The 15,188-nt window shown below is 46.1% G+C and overlaps 1 protein-coding gene across 2 annotated transcripts in view; it reads right to left on the reverse strand.

The window, feature by feature from the left end:
- The window catches only part of PTPRT (protein tyrosine phosphatase receptor type T), a 1,014,747-nt gene that overhangs the window by 178,242 nt on the left and 821,317 nt on the right, over positions 1-15,188 (reverse strand). Inside the window, exon 14 of one of the 2 annotated variants that reach the window (XM_040638322.1) lies at positions 3,807-3,863. The exons of the other annotated variant lie outside the window; for it this stretch is intronic. Within the exon in view, the coding sequence (XP_040494256.1) occupies positions 3,807-3,863 (57 nt within the window). The remainder of the gene's footprint in view (positions 1-3,806; positions 3,864-15,188) is intronic. 2 annotated transcript variants of the gene reach the window in all.

The following is a 15,188-nucleotide window of genomic DNA, read 5'->3' on the forward strand; positions in this document are numbered from 1 at the left end:
TACCCACTGCACCCGCAAGTCAGCCCACTGCAAAAAAAAAAAGAAAAAAAAAATACCTAACTCCGGCCGCAAGACCTTATTTTTGCAAGGCAAGCATCCCTGGCCTCCACCCTCAAACCCACTTATGACAACCAAACACATTTCCAGACATTATGAAATGTCCCTGGGTGTGTGTGTGTGTGTCAAAATCAAACAAAGGAACTGAACATTTACTGAGCCACTTCTCTATGCATATACATACACACTTCTGTCACCAGCTAGACACAAAGATGATCAAGCTACTTTTTTACCTCTAGATCTGCGCTGTCCAAGATGGTAGCCGCTAAGCCACACGTGGCTACTGAGCACCAGAAATGCGGCTAGGGTGACCGAGGAAGTGAGTTTTTAAATTTATTCTATGATTTAACTAATTTAAATTTAAAAACTAGTACAAGGTATATTTACTTATTAAACGTAATGTTTACCTTTTTAAGGTTATATTTCATTTTAATGGTTTAAAATCTAGCATCTGAGTTGAGATGTGCTCTAGGTGGAAAATGTATACCAGATTGCAAAGACTTAGTGCAAAAAAAAAAAAGTAAAATACCTTTCATTAGGAATTTTAAAATACTGATTGCATGTTAAAATGATAATGTTTTACATGCACTGGGTTAAATAATATCTATTAAAATTAATTTCATCTGTTATTTTTCTTTTTTAATGTGACCCTAAAAAATGTAAAATTACAGGGGCGCCTGGGTGGCTCAGTCAGTTAAGTGTCTGCCTTTGGCTCAGGTCATGATCTCAGGGTCATGGGATCAAGCCCTGCATCGGGCTCCCTGCTCCTAGGGGAGCCTGCTTCTCCCTCTCCCTCTCCCTCTGCCTGCTGCTCCCCCTGCTTGGGCTCTCTCACTCGCTCTCTTGGTCTCTCAGATAAATAAATAAATAAATAAATAAATAAATAAAATCTTTAAAAAAATGTAAAATTATATACATGGTCCCAGCTCTATTTTTATTGAACAGTGCAGCTCTGGAGGATTTCAACAGGGGGAGCTATTGCCCCTCAGGGGACACTGCGGCCTGTCTGGAGATAGAGTTGGTTGTCCTAATTGAGGGATGAAGTACTACTGGCATCTAGTGGCATCTAGAAGCCAGAGATGCCGCTAAACATCCTACCAGGCACAGGACAGCTCCCCACGACAGACACTCGTCCATCCCCAAATGTCCCTCGTGCCGAGGTTGAGGAACCCTGCCCCAGAGCACAGCCAGGAAGTCAGGAACCTGCAGAGCTGGCTGGCATTAGCTGAGCAAAGAGGTTAAGGCTGTTACCATACTCAGTTCTCACGATTAACTATGGCCAGGGGTGCCACGGTCCCCACTTCTCCAGAAGAGAAGGAAGCCCAGAGAAGAGAAAGCACTTGCCCAGAATCACCAGGCCAGAAGGTGGCAGGGCTGAGAGCAGAACACAGCCAACGCTCCCACGGCCAGCCTCTCCTGCTACACGATGTGGTTCCGCGGTTCTCCGAGCTGGTGCCGATCCAAAAAGAGGCTGCCCGAGCTTCTAGTCTAATCTCACCGTCGCTCAGAGCCGGCAGTTATTATTTCCACCAGCCCTCCTTGCTACCAGGGAATGAGCATGAACAAAAACACCCACTGAAAGGGACATTCTGCTCAAAGAGAAACACTCGCAGCCACCTCACCCATCAAATGGGGCCGAGAAACAAATGGAACACGATGAAATAAACCTGTCAGAGGAGGAACATTCAGACACCTCAGAGGCAAGAGGTAAGAACAAATGTGCCCGATATGGAACTGGCTCTGTTTAAAGAAAACATTATCAGATGGCTCAACTTGACTAGATGCCAGAGAACAATGGTCCAGCGGAAATGGAGCACCCACACAGTCTCCGGGGATGCGGGGTGCCTCTGGAGAGTGGGTGTGGGCACAGTCCCTTTCCCCTCACCGTGACCATGCATCCGCGAGCAACTCCCCGCCTCCCTGGGGGTGAGGGTAAGGCTGGTGGGCCTATGGCGGGGGATGGCAGGGGACTGACATTTCCTGAAGGCCTACTATGTGCAGCTGTTGAGCAGGGCAGTCTCTAGAGTCACCTAATCGTGATCTGTCACAGGACTCTGAAGTGTGACAATTAGATTTGCAGGTGACAAAAGGCTATGCAGCTTGCTTAAGGTCATAGAGGTAGGGAGTGGCTAAGATGACATTGCTGGGGTGTTGGCAGCGACACACTGAGCCATAGGGGTTGGTGGCAGGGAAAACTGGGCCACAGTGAATGCTGCTGAGGCTCTGCCCACGTCTCCTTTCCCAGGCTGGCGCACCGAACGTCCAGCTGCTACGGGTGCTGACTGCTAAAGGCCCACAGATACTTCCTTCCCGGCAGAAGGGCCATAAGGCAAAGGCGAGTGGCCTCTCCAGCAGCCTGTGCACTCACATGGCCGCCCACAGCCAGTGGCCGGCCGATACCAGGGCACAACTGCTGGCCCCTTGGCTCCAAGGTGAGAGCAACTCCCACCCTCCAGAGGCCCCTGTGGGCTCAGGCTGCCACAGGCCTCCACATCCTGCCCTATCCTGCCTCCCTGACTTACTTTCTTCTGAGAACACTCCTCAGTGAGTCATTTGTGCAGGAATCCCTATCGCAGGCTCCGTTTCTATAGAACCCAGCCGAAGATATTCATTAGCAGGGATATTTCTGACTTTGGGGAAGGGGGTGGACAGACGTGGACCATGAGGTACTGGATGGCCAGACTCCTATCCCTGCCGGCCACACCCGCTCTCCCACCAGGACAAACCGTCCTGTCAGGACTAGTAGCGAGGAGGCCACAGTCTGAACAACAACTCTGAGTGGTAATGACCGGAAATTACCAAGGACTTCCACTGACAACAAAGGGCCCCTGAAGTAGCATCTTTAGGTCAGAGGGATCTCTTTCATCTGTAGGGCCTGCCACGGGCGTCAGCCTCGGACAAAGCTGGGCTCTGCATCCCAGTCTTCGAAGAGTGGCAGATGCTCATGGGAAATACGATCGAACCACAGCATGGTTGAGGAAAGGGGCTGGTTATCTCTTTCAGATACCTAGTCTAGACTGGACACTCCCACACCAGCCCTTGCACACTCATATCTTGTATGGTCTTGGAACACAATTCCAGAAGACTCTGCACGTGCAGATTCTAGAAGCAAATGGTGCCCCCTTAGAGGCAGCTGTTATGATTCCTGCTTAACACATGGGGGGAGGGGGCATCACATTTAAAGGGCTTGTCCAGGACACAGGGAAGGCCTGGGATCATAGCCAGATCCACTCGCTTCCTGAGTACAGACATAGTAGGTCCACTTCTTCCCCAACCTCAGACCACAGCTCAGTTGTCACTTCCCGGGGACACACACTCTTAGCTCCAGGTATGTGTGTGTTCATCTTGAGCACCACACACCTCTCCTTTGTAGCCCCCTCATGGTTACAATTGCACATTGATTAGTGTGGCTCTTTCCCTTCCCAGAAAGCCATAGGAACATGTCTTCTTTTCCTCATCATTGTATCCCTCAATGCCTAGAACAATGCCTGGCACATAGTAGGTACTCTGTAAGCATCAGTAGAATGAATGCGTGGATAGATGCATGCATGAAGGGAGGCATGGAGAGATGGGTGGATAAGTGAATGGGTAGGTGGGTGAATGGGTGGGTGGCTGGAAGAGTAAATGGGTGGATGGGTGGGTGGCATGGAGGGATTGCCAGTTCCTCTCTGGTGCACCTGGCCTGGAGGAAGCCCTGAGCGTGGGTCACTCTCAATCCCTTCCCACCCGCCCAGGGCTCTGGTGGTCACCTGTGGTGAGGAGGCAGAGTGGAGTCCCCGGGGTCACCTGGGCGCTGCCCATTGGTGCTGACCACAAGGAAGCCAGTCCCCAGGCAGCATGCAGAAGAGAAGGAGAGAAAGAAACACACATGAAAACGTGCGGCGCGGTGAGCAAAACTACAGTTCTTGTGGCTCTGAAGAGCTCACGCTACCCAGCAAAAGAACATCTTGATCTAACAAAACAAGGCCTGAAATAGATTTTTTAAAATGAAACAAGAATAAGAGTCAGCATTTATCAAGCACCCACGATATACCGGGTACTCTGCCAGGTACCTCATGTACAATGTTTCTAAGACTTAGAGCAACCCGGAAAGGTCAATATTATTATAAATGAACCCCCATCATCTTTCCACTCCGCCTCATCTCTCCCAGTCGCTGCTCTCTTAGTAAATGGTGGCCCCACCCACATAGCGGCTCAGTCTAGCAATCTGGGAGTCATCCTTTGCCTCTCCTTTTTACTGACCTCCCACTTCTAATCACTCTGCATGCCTCAGTAATTCTTCCCCAGGAAAGCTCTCGAAGCCTCTCCCTTCTCTCCAATCTCGTTTTCACCTGGTTCAAGCCGCCCTCGCGCTACACTTGGGATTGTTTAAAATGCCAGCCTCCTTGTGGTCTTCCTGCCTCTGGTCTTGCCCCCTTTCAATGTACCCTCCACCCTACAGCTGAAAGGCATCGGTAAGGGAAACCTCAGAGGCCCTCCCCCAGCTCCCAGACCCCCAGTGATGAGATCCTTGCCTGTCCCTCCACACACTCTGTCCCAAGGGCAATGAAATCCTCTCTGTGATCAATAGCGCCCTACGTTCTTGTCTGTAGGCCTTACCCAGGCTCGTCACCTTGTGTGGAATACACTCCCTTCCTACCCCTCTACCTGACTGGCAATTGCTCATCCTTCAGGAATCAGTCTGGAACTCCTTTCTTGGGAGTCTTTGGTGTCTCAACATATGTGGGGCAGATGCCTTGCTCTGTCTTCCCATAACACCCTAGGCTTCCTTTCTCACAGCGATAACCCTGCCCTGTTAGCAGCGGCTGCTTTTTACTGGAATCTGTAAGCTCCTTGAAGGCAGTCACCACGTTTCATTTACTAAGCGCTCCTGTGACCTTGTCTCGTAACTGGCACATAGTAGGGACTCTGTGAATATTTGCTGAATAAATGAATGAATGAGTGAAGAAATGAATCAGAGCACTGATATAACTTGCTCTAGGTCACAGAACTAGTAACTGGCAGAGGCAGTATTCAAACCCTGGTTTGCATGACTAATGCTCCTGGCCCTTTGAAACCGACTACTTGTCTCTGTAAAGAAAATTATATAAAAGGCAGGAAGGTGTCTTATGCTTGATGAAAGCCTGCATGTTCCTCTAGTGATTCATCAACAAAACTGTATAAAGCTCTTATGCAAAATGGAGAGAGAGGTAGGACGTTCCAGACCAACTGATAAACAGGAAGTACATAATTTCAAAGAATCACACAAATAGCAAGCTTGAGCAAGAGCATGAAATACTATAAAATATAACTGCCAGTCAACTGTCATCATAAGATTCCTCCCTTAACGCTAAAAAAAAAAAAAAAAAAAAAAAAAAAAAAAAAAAATTCCTCCCTTAACAGTATGGGGAGCTTCACCATTTTCAAAGCACGTGCTAAGTCAGAGGTCAGTGAACTGTGGCTTGTGGGTCAAATCCGGGTTCTCACTGTTCCTGAGTGGCCATGAGCTAGGAATGGTTTTTACATTTTAAAATGGAGTGCTATTTTATTTTTTTTAATTTTCATTTATTATTCTTAAATTTTTTATTTAAATTCAATTTAGTTAACATATAGAATATTAGTAGTTTCAGGGGTAGAATTTAATGGGTCATCAGTTGTGGGAAATAAAACCAAAAAGAGTAATATTTTATGACACATGATTATATAAAATTCATATTTCAGTGTCCATAAATAAAGTTTTATTGGAACACGGAACATTTTGTATTTCTTATCTATGGCTGCTTTCTGTGCTACCATGACAAAGTTGAGTAGGTGTGACAGAGACCACATGGCCTGCAAAACTGAAAATGTTTACTATCTGGCCCTTTATAGAACAGTTTGCCAACCCCTATTCTAAGTGGCTACTTTTATTACTTTTTCCCCACCCTTGGAGGTAGGCAGGACACGGCTAGCATGTCAGAAAAAAAAACAGAAGACTTGAGAGAGGACATAACTCCAGTGTTCCCACCTGGCCTATTTCAGTGGCTTCCTACTTGTTCTCCGCCATGATCTTGCCTCATCTGTGCCCCAGAACCCCTTCTCTGATCCATCTTCTAAGGCAGTCTGCTTAAGCACCTCCAAGGGCTCCCACGGTCTCAGGACCATGTTCATACACGCGTTATGGGGTTATACAGAGTCTTTGGTGTCCTGGCCTTGCTCACCACTTCAGCCCCACTTCTGATCACTCCTGGCCTCTGGTCACATTGGCATCTATCCCTTTGCTTTGACCCATTCAAGTTCAGTGCCATGCTTTCTTGCCTCCAACGATCTGCATATGCTACTTCCTCAACTCAGAAGACCTCCCTGCTTTACTCTCCAGCCTTGTTCAATATGATAACTGTCACTCTTTTAAAACTTATCTCAGTAACCACATATCTGAGAAGGCACACCATAAACTGATTCATGTTTCTCTTCTCTGCTCCCACAGCATCCTGAATTTACCTTCATCACAGCACTTAATCATGCTGTATTGATATAATTTATCTGTTTGTTGTTCTCCCACTAGCTATTTGTGAAGTGCTTATTATAAGCTCAGCATTGCACGAAGCACTTTATATGCATTGGCCCATTAAATTCTTACATTAGCCCCGTGAAGTAAGTGGTGTTATTGTCACTATTTTACAGATGGGGAAACCAAGACACAGAGCAGTTAAGTGCCTTTTCTAGCCTAGAATCAAAGACTGTCCAAATCCGAAGACAAAGTTCTTAACCTCTCTGGGACGAGAGGCCACAATCAATAGTAAGTTGCACTCAATATATGTTTATTGAGAACTAAATGAATAAATGAAATTCTGGTTTAGTATTTACCTACTAGCTGTGTGACTTGGAAAATTACATTTCTGTGTTTCAATTTCTCTACTATAAAATGGGAATAATAATAAATACCTCATGAAGTTCTTTTAAGGAATAAAGGAAAAACAGTTGAAGCCTGGTTGATAGGCTCAGAGGAGTCTTCCCACCTTTCCAAACTAGGGCTATAACTCTGCTAAGCAGGAGTGCTCAGCTGTGAGGCGTAGAAACAGAGGTATCGCTGGACAGGTGTCAGGATGGGAAGAGGTTTTCTAGTGGGTGGAACAGCAGAAGATAAGTGATGGATCATGGGTCTCAGCAGGACACAAAGGGTGTAGAGATGGCTACTGTTTCCTGGTGCCTAGCCTGTCTCTCCTTCTTAGGCACACAGAAGAATCCAAGTCTTATCAACACCATGTAAGTGGAAGTGACACAAGTCATTTCTAAGTAAGGTATTCAAGATCCAGGTTACTACCCCCATATTTTCTCCTTCCCTGCTGTGGGGTCTTTTGAGGCCACATGTATTCTAGATGGCATAACAATGAAGAAACTTTTCTGGTATTAAGCTACTGATATTTGGGTATTCATTTGCTGTTGCAGCAAAGCCTTTCCTATCCTGCCTAATCCAACAGAAGAAAGGTAGTAGTCCCTTTTCTTCTCTTCTATCACCTGGTTCCCCCATCATACAGCTTTTCTATTAGAGGATTCATGACTCCACTCTCTCCATATTTCTACCCTATGTCCATATATATGTATATGAAAATTAATCAATTAGTTAATGAAAATAGTAAGACCATGCAAGGAAGGAGGAGGTCAGAATGCTGAGTGCCTCAGACTTCCTTTCTGACTTTTACTCCCTTCTAAAGCAAAGAATGCTGAGTAGAGACGGATGCTGATGGGCTAAAGATGACACTGGAGCAGATAACCTTGAAGACAAACTAACTTCCTGGTTTCTTAGCTTCAATATATTATAGTAACATAGAAGGCTGAGGGCTCTTTGTGGCACCGGGTCTCCTGTAGATTCTAGGACTTGGCCCGGACACTGCCGAAGAGAGACAAAAGACCCATCACACCCTGAAGATTCTACTATCAACTATTACTGGAAAAGATTCATGGGGAGGGTTTAACAAATAGGAGACAGGAGACTCTGACAGTGGCTCATAGAATCTCACCCAGTCTACATCACTGACAAGGTTCAAAATGGTGCCATGGGAATGCCATGAGCTTTGGAGTTAGAGCTCAGCTACAATTCTGTGGATCCTTGAGGTCTTTATTCAACCCTTCTGGGCTTCTACTGCTTCATTTCTTAAGAAAGGGTAATAAGAATGACCACTATTTATTTAGTGTGTAATACATTGTAAACTCATGTCAGCATACACAGCCCTGTGACTGGTACCCAGTAGATGGTTAATTTTTGCTAAGCCCCTTCACCACTCCCTCCTTCAACACTACATTGAAACCCCATCAGAGAAAGCTGTAGTGGAGCTTTCTTCTATTTCTAGCCCTTGTCTTCAGCCTACCCAGATCTTCCCCTTTCTTTGACTCATGATTTTAAAAGGCCTCTTATTCCCTTTGTAAGATGCAGCTGATTGGGAGCATCGGAATCGAGCTAAGGTCAACTCTGGTGTCTCAGGTTTCGGGTAAATAGTTTCTCATTTCTAGTTCACACAGATGAATTGAGACTTCCAGGGACATGCTTGAAGGACAAGTGTTAGCTGTGGTTTTGGTGTTCCTGGACTCCATTGAACCAGCTTTGTCTTCCTGAGTAGGGTGTGGAAAAGGTGTGTATGTGTGTTGGCGGGGGGGCAGTTTGAATGGTCTAGAGAGTAGGGATAGGAGAAGGATAGAAGACAACTAAGGAGATGTACCAGTGCTTATAGCAAGAAAAATATTAATGGGTTGGATATTTGAATGTCATCTTTAGGATGACTTTAGGAGTTTCCCCTCTTAAAGTCTGGTAGGATTTCTAAGGACTAAACAATAGCCAAGAGTTTTCCAATAAACTGATTCACTATAGTCTACTTCTCATAAAGTAATCCTTCCTTGGGGTCTCGACTCCAGCTACCATAGCTAGATTTGGGCATCCTCTGGTTCTGAGTCCCTCCTGAAATTGCTGGGTAGATGATGAGAAAAGAAAAAGTGCTACAGTCAAAGGCTAGCAGGTGCATGAGCAAAATGCTACACTCAGTCAACAAAAATATGATTGCTATGCATAATCTCATCTAAACATAACAGCCTATAGTTGAAAAGGTTAAATACTAAGAGCTGAGGCCAGCATCATTCCTGTGCCTCTGCTTCTGCACTTTGGATCTAGTCTGAGTTCATTTGATAAATATGTGATTTGTGGAACTGTACGAGAAATTACTAGAGTTCAGGCTTTGCCTTTTCTTCCTTAGAGAACAGCAGCAAGAGGCTTGGGTCTCTAAGTCTCCTATCAGAGAAGGTTCAGAAGAAGGAAGGAGGGAAGCTCAAGATGTTTATCATCTGTTATATTCTTGACCTTTTATGTGCATTATCTCAAATAACTGGGAGAAAGAATTGATGACCTCTGACCTAAAAGGGGAGTGAGAGACTCACAGGGGGTTGATTTATCCAAGGTCAAACAGTTAAGTTTTGGACATGGGATTTGAATCCAGGTGACTCTAATTCCCCATTACTCCATGCAACGTCTCAAAGAAGCTTCATATAAGACAGAATCTTCCATATAGAATTGGATCAAAAGAGGGGACGACAGGCAGTGGGCATTTCCTATCTGACAGCAGACAATTCCTACATTGTGCTTGGCTTCTCACACCACCTGTGACATGTTATTCTTATGGCTAAGGAATCCGCCGACACATCATTCCCCTTCTTGGCTCCAGTCTTAGCATCTGCAAAATGAGAGCATCTCACTGGAGAATGGGTATTTATTGTCCTGCCAGTCTCTGCAGGGGTGAGAATCCATTATGAAGAGAAAAGAGAAAATGCTGGATGAAATGGTCTACCTCAGGCTTAGCCGTTATGAAAAGAAGCCACGTTTACAAAAGACCATTGCCCACGCCTCTTGCCTATTGCTGTTGGGACAATGGTTTTAGTCCATCACAACCACAGGGCAGCATGGAACTACTGGTGACACTGGCCCCTTATCTCATGCTTCATTATTCTGGAGTTCAGCTTTCAGCACCTACTCTGAGGGGGTGGTTTTAATGGGATCGTTAGAGAGTGTTTACTAGATTAAAACTGTGGCTGTCTTCTGCAAAGCAACTCTGCAAATGGCTTTATGGGTTTCCGGATTTATTTTGTCTCAATGACTAGGCTCAGTTTGCAAATCAAATCAAAGCTGATTTTTCTAACTGCCACTCGGGCGCACCCAGCGGGAGTCTGCAGAGCCAGCTGTGCTCCCTTGATGGCTGGTGCCAGAGATGGGAGTGCTGCTGCCTGCTGGTGGCCAGAGAGATTCCGACAGGGAGAGGGCAGACAAGCAAGAAGCTGCTTGACCCTAACCAGGGCAGGCGGACAAAGTGAAAGAAAGCAAATTTTATTTTCTGGAAGGAGAAAACCCAGACAGGAGCTATGGGGCCTCAAAGACTCCTTGGCAGAAATAATCGGGAACCAAATATGGACTCATGATGTTGAAGCTCCCTCCAAAGGAAGTGTCCCATGGTAGAAGGAACTCCTTAGGACAGAAGTGAGGTCCCTGTCACAGCAAGTGGGACTGGACATCAGTTTCTGGAAGAGAAACGGACTAGTATGGGTCTAGAACCCAGCCTCTGGATCAGAAACCATTTCCCCCTTGGCCTGCTCTGAGTCAGAAAGGCATGACCTGAGATGTCGGGTGCCTCCTTCGGCAGATGCAGCCTGGAGCAGGGGCATCTTCCACCACATCGGATAATCACCTTCCACAGGAAACGCTGTTTCCCCCTCCTCCTTGAGCTTCAGCACCTTGGAAGTCTAAGTATCCCACCCCAAACTTCTACGTGCTCCATTTTCCCAAAGGTCACCTCTGAGCAGATTCAGCTTACATCTTCAACCTGATTCCTAAATTGGGCCCATCCCTCCTCTTCCAAATGTAAGGTAAACATTATTTAATGAGTCTAAGTGCACCTCCCCCTTACTTGCCCTGTCTTACATTTTCTGTTTTAACTACACAAACGAAACCTCATTGTTAAGTAATCTTTGTACTGTCCTCCCTTCAAAGAACGAATAATAGTTCTCTGTTTCTTTTTTTTTTTTTTAAGATTTTATTTTATTTTATTCGACAGAGATAGAGACAGCCAGCGAGAGAGGGAACACAAGCAGGGGGAGTGGGAGAGGAAGAAGCAGGCTCATAGCGGAGGAGCCTGATGTGGGGCTCGATCCCATAACGCCGGGATCACGCCCTGAGCCGAAGGCAGACGCTTAACCGCTGTGCCACTCAGGCGCCCCAATAGTTCTCTGTTTCTAAACCAAAATTTAATGTTTGTTTACCCAGCAGCTGAAGTTTTCTCCCTATGGCTCTGAACAAAATCCCAGAGTACACTGTGCCAAGTAGAGGGCTTTTACAATTTTCTTGCAGCTCTTGAATTTGAGGCAATTCCATGATCTTTTTGCTATCCCTAAACTTGGTGATGAAACACATCCTCTGTATAAGAAGAGCACTGTGGTAGATGCCACTGGTGCTACTCTCCCCTTTTCAAGTTGGTGTACCATCCCCCAGCTGCTGTGAGTGTTGAAACTAAGGGCTTATACCTGTGACTTTCTCTAGACACGTCTGTAGGACTCAGGATTGCCATTTCCCCTGGAGCCACCTGAGAGATGGAGGAGAGGAAGAAAGGGGAAGGGAAGAGGGGAGTACTAAATACTAATCGTTATAGGGGAAGAGGCAAAAATTCTGGTATTCTTGGTCAAGGCAGAACCACTTTGGAGAAGTTTATACTCCAGCGGTATCTGGCCTAGGCTTCAATTTATCTGAGAATAGATTTTTGCTTAGCATTTTCTCATTACCTATCCCACTTCCCTCCTTCATTTACAGATTTCTTCTAAGAGCCCTTGCTTAATACCTTACATGCACCCAAATCCCTGCCTCAGGCTCTGCTTCTAGGGAATGTGTCTTAAGAGAGCTCCCATTTGCCTTTATCTGCTCAATGATAAGCTTAACTTCCCCACTTCTGGTTGAACTCACACTCTGATTCTTTTAAATCTCCAGCCAAAGTTAATCACAGGCAACCCCTGGCTGAGGAACAAGGTAAAAACAAACGTGAATCTGGGACAGTGCCAACAAGTCCCCCATTTGTGCAGAAGACTGCCTTCAAGACTTCTGAGGTGAGCTTGTTCTAACCTAGAATTATCCCCTTTACTAGCAAATACCAAACTCCCACCCCACAGTCCCTTAGCTGTGCCTTTAATTTGTGGTTCTGTAAATAAATAGTGCCCTCTGGTGATATGTGAATCTATCCGCAAAATTCTCTCTAAATGCAGACGACTTGACCCTTTACAGGGGCTTTGGGCCAGGGATGTGGCTCTTCTCACAGTCTGAGGTGCTCAGTCAGCTGGCCTCCGAAATCCTACCCTTGGTCCTTGTTCTATACAATTCCCAGTGTTAGGTGAGAAGGGGTAATGATGGACAGGAAGACACAAAGTCTCCTATACTCTATCAGTCCTAGGGAAGCAGAGCCCCAGATGATGGCCCAGGAACATATCTGCCATTACTGCCTGAGCCTCTGGGCACCACTGATACTTTAGCCCCCATTCAGTACATTTCACTTCTCTTTGGAAGCACTGATCACAATTGTAACTCCACTATTAAAATCATTTATGTAAGGTCTTTTTCCACACCAGACTGTGAGCTCCTTGAAGACAGGAACCATGTCTGCTGATTCACCACAAAACCGTAGTTCCTTTCAAGGTGTCCAGCTCACAGATGCTGAGTGAGCTGACTGTACAAAGGAAATAACATTCATTGACAATAATTTTCTCCAAAACACTTTGCAGTACACACTTGTACGCATATTGTATCATCTGATCCTCTAACAAACTGGATGGTAGAGGTCTTCGTGTGCTGGAGCTGGCTTGTACCAGCTTGCTAGAGCTAATTGTTAAACTTTCTTGACTTTTTTGCAAGCCAGTTGTTAAACCATTGGTAACTTGATTGAACATGGTGGGGATATTTATATCCTGGAGATCAACAAAGACTATAAATAAGAGATTTTCTTTTACAAAGAGCAGGTTTATCATCAAACCACTGGCAGTAGGTATGTCAAAAAATGTTCTATAAATGAATAGATGGGCATAACTTTAAATATGGTGCCTCTGAGTTTCAGGAGGATGAAGTGAGACTTTCAAGGTCTCTGACCCTTGCTACAGTGAGATGCTGGCTTCAAATGCATTTACTCATTTCAGCAAGCATCTTTCAAGCGCCAGTGATGTGCTGGGAACTTCCTGCCATGGCAAAATGTCATGGGGAAATTAGTAGTTAAGACCAAGGAGCTCCTCATGAGAGATCCTTTCAATCAGCAGTGCCGGTGCCTACCTGAGGAGGTGGGCCCTGCTCAGAGCCCAGAAACATGACTGGATCGGGACCTGATACTTCACCATCATGTGGGGTCTGAGTGGGGCCCTGCTATCACAGACCCAGCCATCGGGTGTGCGCAGATGGCCCACTGTGTTTATCCTCTGTCCAGGGCTCCTTCTACAGAACCTGCAGATCCTCTGCCCAAAGCAGCCTCACTCAGCTTCCCACGGGAACAGCAGCCACATTTGGACCTCAGCTCACCACTAGGGCCCCCTCTGACAGGGCTTGTTCCTGCTTCTTGTACACCCTTAAAAGCTATTGGGATTATACCATGAATAAAGAATAGTCAGAGGCTCCACTGGAAACCACATGGACGCTACCCCTAACTGCATGGGTCTTGCTATGGGTTGAACTGCGTGTCCATCCCCCAATTCGTATGTTGAAATCTCAACTCCCAGGGTCTCAGAATGTAACATCTACAAACCCTATAATCAGAATGTCTCAAAATATAGGGTTTGTGAATGTAATTCGTTAACTTAGGATGAGGTTAAACTAGAGTACGGTGGGCTCTAACCTAACAGTACCAGTGTCCCTATAAAAATGGGGAAACTTGGACACAAGATGCCCACAGGGAGAATGCCATGTGAAGATGAAAACCAAGGAACATCAAAGATTGCCAGCAGCTAGGAGAGAGGCGTGAATCAGATCCTTCCCTCATAGTCCTCAAAGGACTATGAAGAAGCCCTACTGACAACCTTGACCTTGGGCTTCTAGACTCCAGAACTGTGAAACAAGAAATTTTGTTGTTAAATCACTCAGCTCGTGGTACTTTGGTACAGCAGCCACAGAAAATGAATCCAGGTCCCTTGCTTTGCAACCCTCCAAACTGGGCAGCACTACATTAGTTTGGGTGACTAACAGGGATATTAAAGACAGACAAGGGTTAGAGCCCCATGCTGGATCCAGGTGTGGAATCTAGCAGAAGAGGTGCTGCACTTGGGGTCAGTGCAGAACGACCCTGCCTGATTGCTGGGGACTGTTATGTTCTTCCTGTGAACCCTCCAGTTCTGTGGGACTTACACAGTTGACTACAGACACCATCTGGAATCGCCAGGGTCAGGGACAAAACACCAGCCAGTTGCTTCACCAGAGCAGAGGCCTCAAGCTTGCACATGTGATCACACTCCAGAGGCTGGATGCCCATTGGCAGCCCCCCAAGGGTTGACAGGGAGGTGGAAGTGCTTGGAGGGAGCTGGATGGCCAGTGGAATATGCCACTGGCACTTCATCTACCACCAGTGCCTGTGGGATTCCCAGTCTTATTTTCCTCTGTTAAAATGAAAAGTGTTTTTGGTAAACTCACAAAGTGGGAAATTTAATTCAGGAAAGAGATGGATCAAATATGGCTTCCTGGCTTAGATCCTTGATACAGAGTCTTCATGAACAGTGCACAGATTTAGAGAAGTTTTTCCTTTAATCAACCCTGGATGTTCCCAGGCTAACTCAAGGCACAGAGAAGACACTAACCAAATACAGGTCTCCTTTTCTTTGCTTTTTCTTTGCTTTTTTTCAACAAGTATCCTCTTATCTGAGGTGGTGCTGAGAGGGCTAACTCCCTGGACTCTGCGAGACTAGCATTCTGCATTGTCCAGCTCTCTGTCCCATTCCAGGTGCACCTGTCTCTCTGGGCTGAAGTGACGGTCCTTGTGTGCCTGGAAAGTGAGGGTGTCAATCCTTGGAATCTACCTCTGACTCCTTCCTGCCCAGCTAGCACCTGGCCAGCTAGCTGGGCATCCACACTGATTCACCTGTCCTCCCACGTCCTTCACACACCCACATGCTATATGAGCACACAC

Source organism: Ursus maritimus, unplaced genomic scaffold, assembly GCF_017311325.1.
Source record: "Ursus maritimus isolate PB19 unplaced genomic scaffold, ASM1731132v1 scaffold_22, whole genome shotgun sequence".
NCBI lineage: Eukaryota > Metazoa > Chordata > Mammalia > Carnivora > Ursidae > Ursus > Ursus maritimus.